Here is a 17985-nt window from a genome sequence, read left to right as displayed (position 1 = left end):
GCTTCTCATTCTTTCCACAACCAGATAGAATAACATAAACAATTACTCAAGGGAATAACAAACTTTACTGATGTAGGATTGGTCATGGCCATACCCATTTGCATATTTCCTTCACTGTGATTGGTTTTTTCCGCCCACTCAATGCCATATTTAGAAACTGAGTGGGTGTCTAGCTCTCTATTAAAGTGGACGAGTTTCTCCAATTTTCTCAATCACTTCTGACTTCTCAACGCCTGCTTCGCTAGTCAGCGGTTTCAGCAGAAGACTTTAGTATCAGTCGGACGAATTTCTTTGACTTTACTTTGACAACGCTGTTTTCCAGCTGAATTTCTAATTGGTGAGTGACTTCTTTGCTTAAATTCATGAAATCTTTTCCATTGGCCAAGTGGGAGGAGGAATCCAGAGAGAATTCTCATGATCTTATACACCTTGTTTCATACTAGTTGGTCTCAAAATTTGAAAAAAGTATGACATGCAGCCTTGATCTGGCTTTTTCTATTGTGCAAGTATATTCAAGATGTGATGTGATATAAGTAAACAATATCACAAATTCATTTTTGACTGGCGCTTCAGATCACCATCAAAATTACTTTGTACTTTTGTACTTTTTCTTCGACTGAATACTTGTTTCAGACCAAAGCTAATTTCAATATTCATATCCTAAATCTTACATTTAAAATACTGTCTATGTATAACAAGATTGTTTTTAATCCATGGTGTCGTTTCTAACGTTTCCAATACATCCTTGCAAGATTTATAATGCTCACAGTTCAGGCTCAACATTTTCAAAGCTATCGCTACAAAAGCAATGCCAACTGACAAGTTAACGATGGAAGGATGATACTAAACATGGTATTCTATACATTTCAGTGTAACATGATTCCTATCACTGTTATTTAAAACAGCAGGGATAGTCATTCTGGGCACAAAAGGGGTATTTTGACTTTTGGGTAGTAACATCAAGGTTACATTTTTGAATTGCAACTTTCATGTAGATAATGCTAATACATTGTGCACCACGACAGCGGCAGTGGGTACAAATGTAGTAGCCAGTTCTATGGCAGACAACATAAGTTTAACACAATGCCTGATTTCCCCATTTATTTCGGCTAACCATGGAGGCTTTCAGAAAGCAGTGATTTAATAAACAGAATTCGTGTGATTAGGGGAACACAAACTTTTATCTCATTCACATGTGATATACATTTTTAATATACCATAGTACACAAACCATTCTCGATGATTTTTTCAAATCAATTATTCATGTATTTTATATCAAACTATCGGTAATATGAATGAATGAAACATTAAATTCAGAAGTAAAGATTATGAAGTGAAGTGAAGTGACAACTTTGAAATGATTCCTGGTCAACATCTTGAGGAGACTGAGATGCAAACTTTTCTTTATTTTGAAGTGATGTTTTGTTACAATACAATGAGATGAAAAGATTTTATATATTTTATTATTGCTTCATTATTTTGTGACTAGTTTTAGGATGACTTCATTCAGATTTATTTATGATTTCTGCAGTTCTACATTTCTGAAGAAAACTGTTCTGATTTTTGAACAAAACTGCTATTTTCATTGTCTTGGAGAAACTAGTATTCAGATTGCTTTGATATTTTGAGTGGCTGCTTCAGAGTGACCATATTCAGATTTATTCATTTTGAAAAGATTTCTACAGTTCTATATTTTTAGAGAATATTTTTTTTTATTTTGATACTTACTGCAGCAATCTTCATTCTTAGCCATGAAATTTTGGTCATGTTTGATGGGTAATTTTTTTGATAGTTTGGTTCTGAATCAGTAAATTTATGTTCACATCAATTACCCAGCTCTAAACCTATACTGATTGCCATAATTTGATGTATTTTTCTTTAATTTCCTTTTTCAATTTTAGACACAATTTCCCACTTCCTATAGGTCTTGATCAAAATAATTGAAAAAAAGTAATGCAGGTTTATTTTATGAAAGGCAACAAAAGTTGAATTAAGGTTCAAAGGTCAAAATCACAGTTAATTTTGGCAGATCTCACATATTTCTCCATTCTATAAAATAACTACTTTTTGTTATTCTATAGACTGATGAACTTATTCACTTTATGTGTGTATATGTGTATGTGTGTGTAGTAACTTGTTTGTAAAAATCAGCTGTTCGCACCTGATGACAAAATAATGACATTATTCGCTACTGTTGTTATCAAGTATACACATATCCATTCCTATTAATACAGACAATGTTGTCACAGCAGATATTGAATTTAGTGGTGAGCAGTGAGCTACATTATCAGACATTTGCATGCTGGTTGGCAAAAAATGTAAACAAATGACGTAACAGTGCGATGGCTTATTATGGAATTAAATTATTGTTTTGGTGCAATCTTCAATGCCACTTTATCATGTGATAGGTTTTCATACAATTCAACCACATTCAATTAATGAACTAATTTATCTATCATATTTCTCACAATTTTTTGTTTCCATTCTTGATTGCAGGTTGTGTGTAATTAAAACTCAAGAACCAAGATGATTTCATTCCGTACAAGTTTGATTGTTTTAGTGGCTCTGGTTGTTGCCTGTATCAGTGCACCCGTCCCATCAAATCAAGGGGATGAAGTACAAATTTCAATTGAGATTGCAGGAGGACCAGTGGAAGGACAACCTATCTATGTTATAGAGGGAGAGACAGGAGTGGAGGAAGCACCAGAAGAGGAAGCACCAGTAGAGGAAGCACCTGTGGAAGAAGCACCTGTGGAAGAAGCACCTGTGGAAGAAGCACCTGTGGAAGAAGCACCTGTGGAAGAGGAGGCATCCGTGGAAGAGGCGGCATCTGAGGAAGAGGCAGCAGAAGAAATATCTGAGGAAGTGAAAGAAGCTGAAGAGGTAGTAGAGGAAGCTGAAGAGGTAGTAGAGGAAGCAGAAAAGGTAGTAGAGGAAGCTGAAGAGTTAGCAGAGGAAGCTGTTGAAGTGGAAGAGGAAACAGCAGAAGAGGTAGCTGAGGAAGTGGAGGCAGCAGTGGAAGAAGCAGAAGAGGTAGTAGAGGAAGCTGAAGAGGTAGTAGAGGAAGCTGAAGAGGCATTGGAGGAGGCTAAAGAGGCCGTAGAAAAGGCAGAAGAAGCAGTAACTCAATTGATGACACTAGGGGAGACAGAACAAGAACAAGAACAAGTTGTTGTCGAAATCGAAGTTGAAGAAACAGATGAGACTATTGAAGAACCAGCCAAGGAGCCAGCAAAAGAAGAACCAGTCTTAGAAGAGACAGAAGAAGAGGAGCCAGCCCAAGAAGAGGAGCCAGCCCAAGAAGAGGAGCCAGCCCAAGAAGAGGAGCCAGCCCAAGAAGAGGAGCCAGCCCAAGAAGAGGAACCAGCCCAAGAAGAGGAGCCAGCCCAAGAAGAGGAACCAGTCCAAGAAGAGACAGCAGCAGAAAAGCCAGCCCAAGAGGAGCCAGCCCAAGAGGAGCTATCCCAAGAAGAGACAGAAGAAGAGAGCTCATCCCAAGAAGAAACACCAAAAGAAATACAACCACCAGCAGCACACATTGTGATTGAGATCAATGTTGAAACAGGAAAAGCTGAGAGGAAATAAGTTGAACTTTAATATACAAGGATGATATAATGATGTTTTCTTATACATATCAGCAATTTTGATCAATATCAAAACATATAAACTGTATAAAACCAACATCAGTATATCATTCCCGGAGAATTTTTAAATTATTTCCAAGCAAGTAGGATTATTATCAATAGCAGCTACAAGCACATTGACCATCTCATAATCACTATGGGAGGAGGTAGCTATAAAGAACCTTTTGAATGCCAAGTCAACTTTTGTCACCTTCATAAAATGAATCAACTTAATTTTTTTTCAAAGATGTTAAATCAACTTATTGTAGGAAAAAACATATTGCAGTAGAATTTTGATGAATAAAAAGATGGCATTCGAAGGTAGATGCAAATAGGAAGATATGCAATTAGAAAAAAATTCAAATTGACCATGATGCAATATTTTAAATTTGACACCAAGCCTAACATGACCTAAAGTTAATCAACTCTGAAATCGAGCAATGTAAAACAAAAAAGTCTTTCAAAAATGGGTGAAAATTGTAACACTTGTTTTGTAACTTGATTTCACAGTAAATTTAACTTGGATTTGTAACACTTTCATATTTTTTTTTTAATTTCATGTTTTTGACATAGAAGGTAAAATACTTTCTGAATTAGGAATGGATCACATTTGTATAGACTACTTGCAATATTTTCACTTCATTGATACTTCTATTTATTGAGTATCTTTACATTAATCAAATTTACAACAGACCATTTTAATTTTACAGCGATCAGGTTGCTGGAAGTGGATATAATACGAGTCTCAGAGTACAATCAGGTGAAATCCTAGTACTTTTTTTTTTCAAAAAGCAATTTTGACAAGGGTCTTGCCATTTTCAATCTTGACAGATAGAAATTTATTTTTTACACTTTGAGTGATTGGGGCGGGGGATGATTAATTTGGCAAATGGACCTGTTTATAATTGTTGTTATTCTTTGGACTAATTAAATATGCTTCTGCTTTTATAACTTCATTTTTTAATGTGTATTTGTTATTTATTACGTATGGTTGTCTGTATGATACTATGATTGTGGTATATTTACTGTTATGCAGCATGTTATTTTAGCTTGGCTTACACTCTATTTTGGTGTTGTTAATTCTCATAATGAAATCGTTTTCATTATAGCTTCGAGATGCTAAATTTGCTGAAATGACATGTAGTTATTACTAAGTAGTCACCACATCCCCCAACCGCACCCCAGCCCCACAACACCCCACCCTCATTTTCATTCATACCCTCATACACACAAGGAAGGTTCCGAGATCTGGTTCCAAAATGGCAGAAACGTGCATTTTATTATGAAAATGGCCGACAGTGAGTCATCTTGATTCAGATCTCTGAACAAATTCACAGTGCCTATGTATCCTATGTAAGTTTGAATTGAAATGATCTGTCTATATATATCAGAGATAAATAAGGCCCCACAACTAACCCATCGGCCATTTTGATGTACATCAAGGTCCCATGATGTTGTTCATGTATGTACAAAGTTTGAAAGAAAACCATCCAAGCTTGCCTAGGATTCAGTTCCAAAGTGGTAAAAAATACTATTCATGCATTTTAGCAGAAAAAAAATTGCTATTATGTCTTTTACTACATTAAACATTTTCCTCATGGCTTTAATAAATGCTTTGAGGCTATTGCAAGGATGCACAAAGACAGTACAGTGGGAGCAACCTTGTAATAACCTCATTATCACTCATCTTGCCAACATAAGAGGTGTAAGGAACCTAGAACTGAGTAAAATGAGAAAAACTACAGGAACTTTCTCACTATGAAATATCACAAAAAATTATGGCATGCTGCACATGTAGTTATGGCAGTACAAAGACAAAAGAACAGAATCTTGAACAGAAAACATTTATACTTTAACCCTTGAAGCGCCATTGTCAACTTTTGGCACCATCTACAAAATGATTTTGTATAGTGTTCTCCTCCCCATACGAAATGTTGATACAAATTGATAAACCTTTTGATGAAAATCTAAAGGCAATATCGAAAACTGTTCACATGATTGAAAATAATGGTGAAATTTTCTGGAAAATTTTACAAAATGTGAAAATATTGCACAGAATTTTGGGCCGCAGAAATATTGTTTTATGTGCTATCAATTTTCATGATTTGATCATTGAAGCAGATTCAAAGGAATAAAATTTCATGAATATCATGAAATGAAATTTCCATCATTGTCTATTAAAAGAGGTTTACAGTACTCATAGTACATCTGTATCTTCTCACCCCAAGTCCGACCACTGAATACTTTCTCATGCACTGGTAAGACTTATTCCCACAGACAATTAAGGTAGTGGAGTTCATTACCAATGGTAACAGAAACTTGATATCAACATCATGTATTCATCTCCAATAAAATCAAGGTTTCCCCCCCAAAGACAGTATAAAACCTGATTCAGACCATAAATTGTATAAAAATACTAACACTAGAATAACAGGACCATACTACACATTGTATAAGTGAAAACTGAATTATCTTTTGATGTTCAACTTTTGCCATATTGACAAAAGAAATAAAATATTGACTACGATACAAATAAAACTATTGCCCAGTTACTAGTGAAAATAATGTTCCACTGACATGACATAAATGAAACTATTGCCCAGTTACTAGACACAAGTGAAAATAATGTGCCACTGACATGACATAAATGAAACTATTGCCCAGTTACTAGACACAAGTGAAAATAATGTGCCACTGACAGGACATAAATGAAACTATTGCCCTGTTACTAGACACAAGTGAAAATAATGTGCCACTGACATGACATAAATGAAACTATTGCCCAGTTACTAGACACAAGTGAAAATAATGTTCCACTGACAGGACATAAATGAAACTATTGCCCAGTTACTAGACACAAGTGAAAATAATGTTCCACTGACAGGACATAAATGAAATTATTGCCCTGTTACTAGACACAAGTGAAAATAATGTGCCACTGACAGGACATAAATGAAACTATTGCCCAGTTACTAGACACAAGTGAAAATAATGTGCCACTGACAGGACATAAATGAAACTATTGCCCAGTTACTAGTGAAAATAATGTGCCACTGACAGGACATAAATGAAATTATTGCCCAGTTACTAGACACAAGTGAAAATAATGTGCCACTGACAGGACATAAATGAAACTATTGCCCAGTTACTAGACACAAGTGAAAATAATGTGCCACTGACAGGACATAAATGAAACTATTGCCCTGTTACTAGACACAAGTGAAAATAATGTGCCACTGACAGGACATAAATGAAACTATTGCCCAGTTACTAGTGAAAATAATGTTCCACTGACATGACATAAATGAAACTATTGCCCAGTTACTAGACACAAGTGAAAATAATGTGCCACTGACAGGACATAAATGAAACTATTGCCCTGTTACTAGACACTAGTGAAAATAATGTGCCACTGACAGGACATAAATGAAACTAATGACCAGTTTAGACACTAGTGAAAATAATGTGCCACTGACAGGACATGAATGAAACTATTGCCCAGTAACTAGAAACTAGTGAAAATAATGTTCTACTGACAGGACATAAATGAAACTATTGCCCAGATACTAGACACAAGTGAAAATAATGTGCCACTGACAGGACATAAATGAAACTATTGCCCAGTTACTAGACACTAGTGAAAATAATGTGCCACTGACAGGACATAAATGAAACTATTGCCCTGTTACTAGACACTAGTGAAAATAATGTGCCACTGACAGGAGATAAATGAAACTATTGCCCAGGTGCCATCTTCAAAATTAGTTATAGCTAAAAAACAAAATAAATACCAATCACACGAACCAATTTATGTTAAATATGAAGCAGTTGAAAAAGTCAGCCGAGGGCAAATTTTCCAGGGTATACATGGAAGAAAATGACAGTTAACAAGATACAGATGTGTAAACACAGCAGAATAAATCACAATCCTGTCTTCAGGGACAGACTAGGAGGATTACTACAAAGGTTAATGCAGTTGACCTATGACATTTTGAATCTAAGCCTTCATACGCTATAAATCAAGTACATGTATATCTTGATGGCATTATTTTAACTTCATCTAATAATTCACTATTCAATTTACTTTCAGAAGAAAAAAAATGTTCGACTTAAAATTGATCAATGTGGAATGAATAAATTAAATTTAATGATGTAACTATATACATGTAAAACATATGCTGCACACTGAATCAATGTGACAAAAATACTGCCCTCTGGTGTCAGGATATGTAAAATCAAAAAGATAAAAAATCTGAAAAATCCAGTGTCATCCTTCAAAAAAATAAACCTGCATATTTTTTTCAATATTTTAACACCTGTTACCAATGTGAACTTATTCAGCCCAAACAATTACAGAATAATGCAAAAAAATGTTCGCCAAGCTTTTGGGAATAATAACATGGTTCAAAAGTTGAATGATAACTAAGATTGAAACAGACATGTACTGGCTGGCTGGCATATGTCCCTGCTAAGGACATGGATACCCTAAATTAATACCCAAGTTAATGATTTGTGAATTTTCCCACACATGCCTACCATTCCATAGCAGTGCTTTTAAAACTTTTTTAATCAGTTCCCATACACAAACATAAACAATTTTTTAACGTTTTATGACTGCTATACTCATTCAAAAAATTTACATCAAAACAGTTACTACAATTTTTTTAAAGATTTTTTAAAATTATTTATATGGCAGACGATACCATTTTTTTTTAATCTATCAGGTTCAAAGAGATCATCCATGGGTTCCAGATGAGTGTGACTGGTAAAAAGATTACGTATACTATTAAGGAGCTCAAGTTAGACGTCACCTGCACAAATTTAGTATACAGGAATGGATACGTGGAGGATTATTTTAGTTGATTTATAACAACCAGCTACGAACAAGGACAACAAAATAATGGATAATATATCAAACTTCAAGTTCAAGTATGGAGGCTAAACACCAATATGGTGGCTACATTGATATACTATAAAATACTTCATTTTAGCTGGAATTAATTTTCGCTGAAAAGACTTTTTCGGTGTTTTGTATAAAATTTCTGTTTCATTTGCTGGATTTTATTTTCATTGAATCATTCTTTCAGTGAAAATAGCGAAAGTAAAGTATTTTACAGTATGGAAATTGCAACTTCATCATATATTTGAGAAATTTAGCCCAAAACTTTCTAAAAATAAGTTCTGACAGAACTTATAAGTCTTCAGTATCACATTTTGCGAAAAATTATAATTAATGTAAAACATAGTGCAAATATATCATGATTAGCCATGCTTCCAATTTAAAGAAGCAGCATGGTGTATACAAGTTTTGATATTCCAGTGAGGGTTAAAATTATGAATTTTTTTGAACAAGAGCATGTACCAGTTCTACACTGGGAGTTAAATGTCTTGGACTGTAATACACCTAAAACATGTGCGAGTCTATATAATGACCACTTCAGCAAAATGTAAAACAAAATGGCTACCAATCATCTGGATTAGATCATGACAGAGATCAGCTTTCATTGAAGTGCTTAAACACAACTGTCTGTGAACCAGGTTTGAACCTAAGCAGAATTGAACAAATTTTCATCAAACAAAATGGCTGCTAGTTGGCCATCCTGGATATGATGGCAGCAAAAATCAACTTACATAACTTACAAAAATCAACAATACATAAAACTGAACAAAGTATGAATAAACTTTAGTGATTTCATTCTCACATAAGCAAAATGATCAAAATTAAGAATTGCTACTACATGTATGTACAAAATTTTGCTCAGTCGGCCAATTGGAAACAAACTGACATGTGTTTAAATGAAAACCTGCAACCAAAAAGTATCAGGAGAGACCAACAATATTCTAGAAAACACACAGTTTTACAAAATAATATTTGGAAGCAAATAGAAACATTGAAATTTATAGCTGATGGCACTTTTAATGGTTATGACAAATTCATTACCCATGAAAGCTATACTACATTTACTTCACCTCATGTCTGTAGTTTATCCTAGACTGCCTATAAATATATGTAAACCATGTTGCTATGAAAGATTTTGAGTGGAACAGAAACTTATACATACTTTAATTGTTTGTTTCACTTACACACACACATACACACTGGAGTCTAACAAATCAAAATGCATGATTTTATTCTGATAATAAAAGCAAGGGACTCCCTTAAAACTACACCAAGCCATCCTCCTACCCTGTTGGGCGAGCTGCTGAGTATAATTTATTAATTTACTTTTTACACTTACTTTAATACACTTAGAGATAACATTCTCAGTTTTCCGTCCATGAATTGTTTTCACAAAGTTTTTTGAGCAAGAAGTCAAAGTTTCTCAGTAAAAATTGAGAAATCATAGAAACATTTTTTTTAATTTTATTCATTTTGTATTCAAGTACAAGCGTCTTTTAAAATAATATCTCAATATTTTTCAGTGTCAAATTATCTTAGTTGGAACACTAATTTCCAAAGGTGGTCCATGGAAGTTTAGGATCAACAGTGTGGAATCAAATCATTCCCAAACTCTTTGAGTAACCAAACAGGTCAAGTAGGACTTTTGTGAGCCACTCTTGTTGAGTAAATAGGTATTTGTTCACATTAATTTGTAGACACAGTGTACAAAATATAATTACAGTCTGATTCTTATTAAAAAGGTAAAACAAGAGTGAAAGCCTATACTATGGACTACAGTTTTGTGATGTGGAATGAAACATTCACAAACTTGAATGGATTTGCATCTAATAATAATCTAAACATTTCAATTTACTGTGATAAATAATGTATTTTGTGATGCAGGAAATAAGTACCACACTTGGAATGGGGTTACTCACACTAGTTGGGGATTTTTATCCCAGACCCTTTCAGTATTCAATTCAATTAATCTATACATCAAATTTATGGTTGGTATAAAGTTAGTGTAGTAATGACTTTATTTATCAGTATGACAAACAAATACAATAATAACTGGGTATTGTACTCACTGTATGTATATATCTAGAATGGAATTCTGGAGAATCTTGAAGAAACTGTAGCCCAGGATGAGAATCTACTATATCCTATAACAAACAAATAAGAAAACAGTTTATAAATCATGATATTATACTTCAGGATAGTCATGTTGATTGGCTTGAATGTGATGCTGAATGAACTGTTATATTTGTAGTAATTTAAGGGACAATTTAAACGTTCAAAGCATTCGACATACCAAGATGGAAGGGAGTAATACTTTGTCATGAACATTAATATTGCTGTTATGTTATTATTAATTTCTGAGTTATCGTTATATTTGAAATTATAGTGATATGGCCGATATCCAAGTGTCGATGCATAAATTATGTTAATTAGGGTCAATCAACGCCCAACAAAAGTTGATTAGGTGTGAAAGGAAACAATTTCATGGAACTGAAAAAAAAGAAAGCAAGGGCCTGCTTAAATATATGTCAGTTGAAGTTGGTAAATGATAGATTACATCAGTATAGAACGGTTTTACTGTTCTTGCTCATATAAGTGTGATTTTTTGCTGCTAGTAGGCCATTTCAGTAAAGCTGCCACAGGAGGGCGTGGTAAATGATGATGTCATATGAAGGACATGATGCATGAATTGAGTGCATATGCATATATGTGACATGATGTATAATTTACATGTACAGTTTAAGTGTGATCAGTTCTAAAACAAAATGGCCACAATTCGGCCATTTTCAAGCTGACTTGCTACGAAATATGCCTACATGTATAATCTGTTCAATAGACATACCAAGTTTGAATGAAATATGTCTATTCATGAGCCAAATCTACTTCAGAAACTAAAATGGCCATCATTCGGTCATCTTGAATTGGATCATGCAACAAATATATGTGCATTATGTATGATGGGCGTATGAAGTTCCTGTTTTGAGAATACATCCAAACAGAGACTAAAAATGGTTGTCTTCATGTTACAAAAACAAAGAAAGAAATAGTACAGAATCACTGATTGTAACAAAAGGCTTGTATAATATAATATTGAGGGAAAAAAAGCATGTTACATGTATATTTGTTTAAAGGCTAAAATATGCACACATCTTAAATATACACTGGGAGTATACTACTTTCCATCTGATGAAAATTGACAAATAGTATTTTAAATAGTCTCAACAGATTTTTTTTATCTTTAACATTAGTTAAATGAAGATTAAAACAGGAATGGGGGCAATTTTGTCCAATGTCTGACTATTAAACAATGGTGTCTGTTTTATGTAGAGTGAATTCACAAGGTTGTACGGCTGGCCATCCATGTACAGCGTTGAAGATCCGACATTGGCCCTCTACAGGCAAAACTTGAAAATTCTGAAAATAAGGCTGTGCTAGCATTTGAGCATACTCCCACATGTGATTTGATGCATACAGGTTATTGAGATGTAAAAGCCAAGGTTACTATAATGATATAATAAAGGCATGTTCTGTTCAATATAAACATTTAAACATTGCGGTTTCGCTACATGTAAACTATGACCTACATACAAGAAATGAAACACGATACTTCTGAGTATACAACATGAATTACAGACCTGTGGGAATTTGTTTAGCTATTTTTGCCAGAAAAATAATAATAACCCCCCACAATAGTGTGAAAATACATGCAACACATGATTAATGTTGTTTCCAATAACGGAATTTACCGAAACTCAAGCTTACTTAGAATTTATTTTTACTTTTTTTTACCAGAAAACTAAAATTAATGAAAATCCCCAAAATAATATAACGCATTTAAATGTCAATTTTTTTTAAAAATTCATGAATTTAACTTGAACTCCAAAAATGCATTGACAGTAACATGTTCAGTATCGGTAGTGCAAAATTTGAACTTGGCTTGAACTCCTATAATGCACTGCTACATGCTCAAGATAATTGCAAAACATGAATTCAACTTGAGCTGACACTAAATAATTTTGTTTTTGTTTTTTTTCACATTCACATTTTTTAACTTGAAACGTCAACTCAAAATGTGTGATTACAAAACTGTACCACACTGTAAGTATGTTATCAATCTCTTTCCCAGCGTAGATCTTTAAGTACATAAACCAAAGTTTCTCTGCCAAAGGTTACCCCTCAATGATGTGGTAAATAACAGCACTACATTTGGTATTTGTGGTATATTAAACTCGTAGAACTTTTGTAGAAATAATAAAAAAAAAAAAAAAATTCTTGAAGACTACATTGCAGTAAGGTAATGCACCGCTCAATTGGTACATTCTGTTTATCCATTTAGTTGAGAAGAAACATTAAACATTGCTTTCACTCCATGGGATTTCCTAGTGTAATCATTTGTCTAATTTCCTGATTAATATTTCAATAATATTTATATATTCATGGCTTGCAGGTATTATAATTTGTACATATCTAATAGCCATGAAAAACAAAGTATCTAGTCAGTTTATAAAGATAATATTTTATTATATATACTTATGTCTTGACAACTTGAGAAGACTTCATTATTCTAAAGTAAATCTTGCAAAACGCTTGTGATTGGTAAATGTATGAGTAATTTATTACAAGACAAACTAACGAACAAGATCTGGTATTAGAGTTGGTCAGATGTTTGTAGGCAGGTAACCAGCAAAAACTGAGATGACACAAATCACTCTTACAAAACATATTAATCAGATTGATGTGATATACTAACCTACAAGGCCCTATTATTGGATGTAAATATCCACTTACAAAGAGGAAAATACAAAATATTGTATGACTGCTGCGATATACACCACCCACATGGCTGACGAGGTAATGGTCTCAACCGTTGAGTAATAAGTCACAAGACATTCCCCAGAAGTTTAAGAAAACAAGTCTTTCTAAGTATAAAATTGAGTTTTCTGAAACAGCTTTGGTAGTATACTAGTCATTAATGTGACCGCCAAAGGCAGTTTTTCTGGAGTAATTTCACACTTTATAAACACTGAATTGAATGAACTGAACTAGCAGTGGAAATCTATTTTTAATACCTCAAAATAAATACAGGTATCATATGAAAGTTCTAATAATAATCAATTCACGTATTACTGTATCCAAAATAACCCAATGACTGAGAAACATGTGTAGGCAGTCAATATCCTGTTAGTGATCTCCAATCTGATCCAAGTGTGATCAGGCTATGGTATTTGTTAGAGATATAGTGATAACTCTTTACGTCATGAAGTTTTGTGATATGCAGTAGGTTTTTGCACACACGCTTGATGAGTAGGTAACAATGAGAATTATCATAATTTTCTTGGAGCACAACATGGGTTCTAATTCGTAGGCTATTTGGAATAATTTGTATCTCTAAGACAATGGTAGGAATGAAAACCTTTTTATCACAAACTGTTAGAATGTTTAAATATTTTGCTTAGGGAACCTAATATTCAACAAAAAAATATCAAAAATATATAAGAATTCTTGGGATGGTTTCAACAGAGAAGAACTATGCAACAACAGGCGAGAACAAAATGAAAGTCATTACAGACCTGTATAACCGGATAGAAATCTTCAGAGACTAAATAATTACATCCAGGTTGGGCTAGTAGTTGGATAAACCTAGAAGCTTCATCGTGACAATTTTGGACAATCCTGTAATAGAACACAATATATTCATCAAAGATGTTATTGACATAATAATATGAACACAAAATTATGTGTGATTCTACCGAGCAGGTGTGCATTTGACCTTGATAAAATATATAAAACGTGTACCCAATCAAATCACAGTTGCTCTAGCACAAGGCAATGGATATAAAACAAATGATGGAAAGTCCAATTGCAAAAAAGGGAGCAATCAAATACACGCTTGGTGAATAGAAACTGCCAAGATATAGTGGTGATGTGTCAGCCAAATGAACAGACCTTGACTGGCAAAGATGAAAACATGAACATTAATACTACAGTAGAGCATGCACGTGTGCAGTTCTTTTTAAGCAGGTTGACTACGAAAATTGTTCTGTTTTGTAATTTATCCGCTTGATTTGTTAGTATTCATGTAAGAAGTTAGGACCATAAACTGACTGTTAACTGCTAGTCATACATGTGTAGTTATACATTTCTTGCGGTCAGTACTGTATCTTTCATTCAAGTCAAGACATACCAGTACAATTGTGCCAAGTTGTTTACATGACTGTTTATTGTGACCCATAAACCACATAAGGTCTCAAGTTCAATGGACTGTATCTTTCTGCAAATACCTCAGATTACATACATGCAGGTACAATTAAATACAGTGTATTCCAACATTAGTTCTAACATTAACATGCATCAAATTATTTTACAAAAACAATCTGTTTATAATAAAGTTGTAATTTCATTTATTGATTCAGGTTTTCAAATTTTGCATTTTGAGGATGATTAAACATCTGGTTCAAATAAACGTGATCAAATAAAACATAGATGGTGAGAACGATATAATTACTGTATTCACTCTATCTAGAAGTGCATAACAAACAGAGCACATATAACCTTTTCACCACCAGAATTTCTCGCTCAGAACTTTCTTATATTCTTCAATATTTCTGGAAATGAACCCTAATTTTAGAGCCAACAGACAAAATATGAGTCAATTTTCAGTTTGTACTCAAAAAGTTTTTGTCCCAATCTTCTGAAAGAAAGTGCAGATGATAAACAGAACTATTTTGTGAATTTTTGATGGAAAGAGGAAACTGGTACCAGGATTATTAACACATTGCGTGGCGAGTCCTTTATTTCACAATGATTTTGGTATGTCTGGAGTTTTTAGGAGGAAATGTGTTAAAATAAGAGTTATTTTAATGACACACCTATTATTAGAGCAAATATGAAATAAACGTAACTATTACAAAGACTGAATATTGTGTGATGGTTTATTGTATGAGCATTCATCGTCACACTTTACTAAGTACAGACTAAAATTGTTTCATGTCACATTGCAACGATTAAAGGGCAATGGTCAATGTATTTTATATGCGTTGCTATATGGGTCCCATATTGAACAGGATGCAACGACCACCACCCTTTTAACATTGTCACATGAACTAGATAGCTGGTACCTGTGTCAGCTCTTGAAATTTGTTACTTTCAAAATGTTACATACATTTTTTTTTTTAATAAGTATGCCATATTTAGTCTATTAGAAGCGCATCTCCAATATAAGCGCATATGAACCACAAATCAGATTTAATATTTTTATACTGAATTATTAAAATATAGCTTATTTTGAACACAGAAACACTTCTGTAATTTACTTACTTTACTAATAGAGAAAATACATACATGTATATGTGCAAGGCAAGGTAGATTTTTGCTATAATAATAATAATGAATTTGAGATGCAAGTAACAGAATAATCACTATCATTAAACACTGATACCAAAATGAAGCAAACACTTGCAGTAAATATGATAGGCTGTTGGACAGTCAGGTGGTAAAGTTTGTTGTTAAAACAACAATAGCTGTGAAAAATACATTACATTTTTTTGTTTAAAGATGACAAAAATATTATCATCTAATATTATTAGAAATAATTGCATGGGCAAAGTGACCCTGAACAAGGCTGATATAACAAAAATGCAATGTGGAAACTAAGGGTTGAGTAGTCGCCATTTCATTAAAATCTACCACATGAAGACGTTACCATAGAAAATTGTGACGCACATAAAAAATGTTTTATTAAAAATAAAAATCGGAGAAAAAAAAATCTATAACGCTTTAAATGTGAGACAATATCAGCTACTTGTAACTCACTCAAACGATTACTTACTTTTGCCACATAGATATAAAACTATTTACAGTAGCATCTTCTCCACCAGCTGCTTTAAATAAAGGTGCTTTCCAATATAATGGGCATCCACAAGTCTGTAATGTAAATACAGTAAAAGGGTTGGTCAAAATATCCAAACAGAACACCTCCATAAAATTGAGCTAAAGCAAAAGTGTTTGAAAGCTGGTGATCGCAATGCCATTTTTTTGTTTATGATTATGTGTGGAGTATGGAACGTCTTAATCACATAACAATTTTTATTTTTTTTGCTATACCTTCGATATGAGGAGAATAGCTCAATTACCACCATGCTTTAGAAAAGCAGATATGAAATGGTTACATAAAAGTGCAATATTTGTTTTTGTCTTTCATACCAGGAAGTTGAGTCTGTGATAAAATGAGAGTACCTTCATAGGGTAGGGCTTCATTAATAAAGTAATGACACTTATATATCATTTTACTTCTATTATTTATTTCCTAGATGTAATCACTGACACATAAGCTAACATCATTATAACATTGACATCCCCTTTTAAGATTGTGTTCATACATGGTTTCAGGCACTTCCAATGCTTGAACCAAAAAATGATTTGATTTCAACGATCATGCCACATTCTCCACACAGAAATGGCTTTCCAGAAAAAGACACAGGACTCTAAAGCATAACAGATGAAAAAGACTCTGTAGAACACATCAATAAAATAATTCCAGATGGGTTTTATTTAGTGGGATGTGATCAGACCAATGCCAATAAAACAAATACTTAGAATCATAGTTGAGATATGAATCATGAAAACATTCCACAAATACCATTAATATGATCATTATAATACAAAAAGAGATAAAAACAGCAATAATACAAGTTATTAAAAGGTCATCTTCAGCTGCCACTGATGACAGAAATTTGTTTATAAACATGTGCATGAGAGGGAAAGTGAACCCATTCCAAATGAAGAATGAATGTCCCATACCTATCAAATAGTTTAAATAACTATGCATACTGGAACCAACCGCTCAATGAACCCTTCTTCAGTCTCATTCGCATATCAGAATTCCATGCACGACAATGAATGGTTTGAACAGAGAATAGCTTGACAGCACAGATACATATACTGTATTTACAAGCCTTAAACCTTGTCATCAAAGTTGTAATCAAATTCTCAGCATGTTCAACTCAATTAAACTATGTTGTAAAATGTTATTGATGTCCAAAGTAATTAATTTGTTGGCACGCCAGGTAAATTGTGTAATATAATAATTGCAACAGTTTCTTGGCAATAGTTTAAAATTAACAAGCATTTTGTTCATTTGTAATGGATTTCTCAGCATCTTAGAGTGTCAAGTTACTTGATATCACAAAATTTTATGAGAAGCCTTTCCTACTAAGATTGGTGTGAGATGTACACCAGATTCTTAAGTTGTTTTCTACATATTAGTAGTTATTTGAAGGTGCCTCCCTTTTGAATTCATAAGGTGACTATTTTTAATACTTGAACTTCAAACATCATCATGTACTTCTTAGATGAATCTTGTTTAGCGAGCACCAAAAGAGGAATTCAAAAAAAGCAATAAATGACAGAATTTATTGTTACAGTAGTCAATATTCGCCAAACTACGTCAGGTTTTGGTCAGTA

At 33.4% G+C, this 17985-nt stretch overlaps 2 protein-coding genes across 3 annotated transcripts in view; one reads left to right on the top strand and one right to left on the bottom strand.

Annotated features, from left to right (window-relative positions):
- The window catches only part of LOC100375527 (serine/threonine-protein phosphatase 2A regulatory subunit B'' subunit beta-like), a 79000-nt gene that overhangs the window by 23476 nt on the left and 37539 nt on the right, over positions 1-17985 (bottom strand). For both annotated transcript variants that reach the window (XM_078010071.2, XM_085498775.1), the window contains 3 exons: positions 16352-16446; positions 14094-14196; positions 10593-10667 (listed from right to left, as the gene is read on the bottom strand). In XM_078010071.2, the coding sequence (XP_077866197.2) occupies positions 10593-10667; positions 14094-14196; positions 16352-16446 (273 nt within the window). The remainder of the gene's footprint in view (positions 1-10592; positions 10668-14093; positions 14197-16351; positions 16447-17985) is intronic.
- Positions 180-4090, top strand: LOC100375373 (uncharacterized). Its single transcript, XM_078010069.2, has 2 exons — positions 180-337; positions 2497-4090. Exon 2 carries the CDS (start codon positions 2527-2529, stop codon positions 3583-3585), a length of 1059 nt encoding a protein of 352 aa, XP_077866195.2. The 5' UTR covers positions 180-337; positions 2497-2526; the 3' UTR covers positions 3586-4090.

The sequence above is a fragment of the Saccoglossus kowalevskii genome, chromosome 1, assembly GCF_978046115.1.
Source record: "Saccoglossus kowalevskii chromosome 1, keSacKowa6.1, whole genome shotgun sequence".
NCBI lineage: Eukaryota > Metazoa > Hemichordata > Enteropneusta > Harrimaniidae > Saccoglossus > Saccoglossus kowalevskii.
The sequence above is the reverse complement of the archived record's forward strand: the minus strand, read 5'-3'. Positions and strand labels throughout refer to the sequence as shown.

Excerpts from the sequence above, each read along its gene's own strand:
- LOC100375373 (XM_078010069.2), top strand. The coding sequence starts at position 2,527 with ATGATTTCATTCCGTACAAGTTTGATTGTTTTAGTGGCTCTGGTTGTT.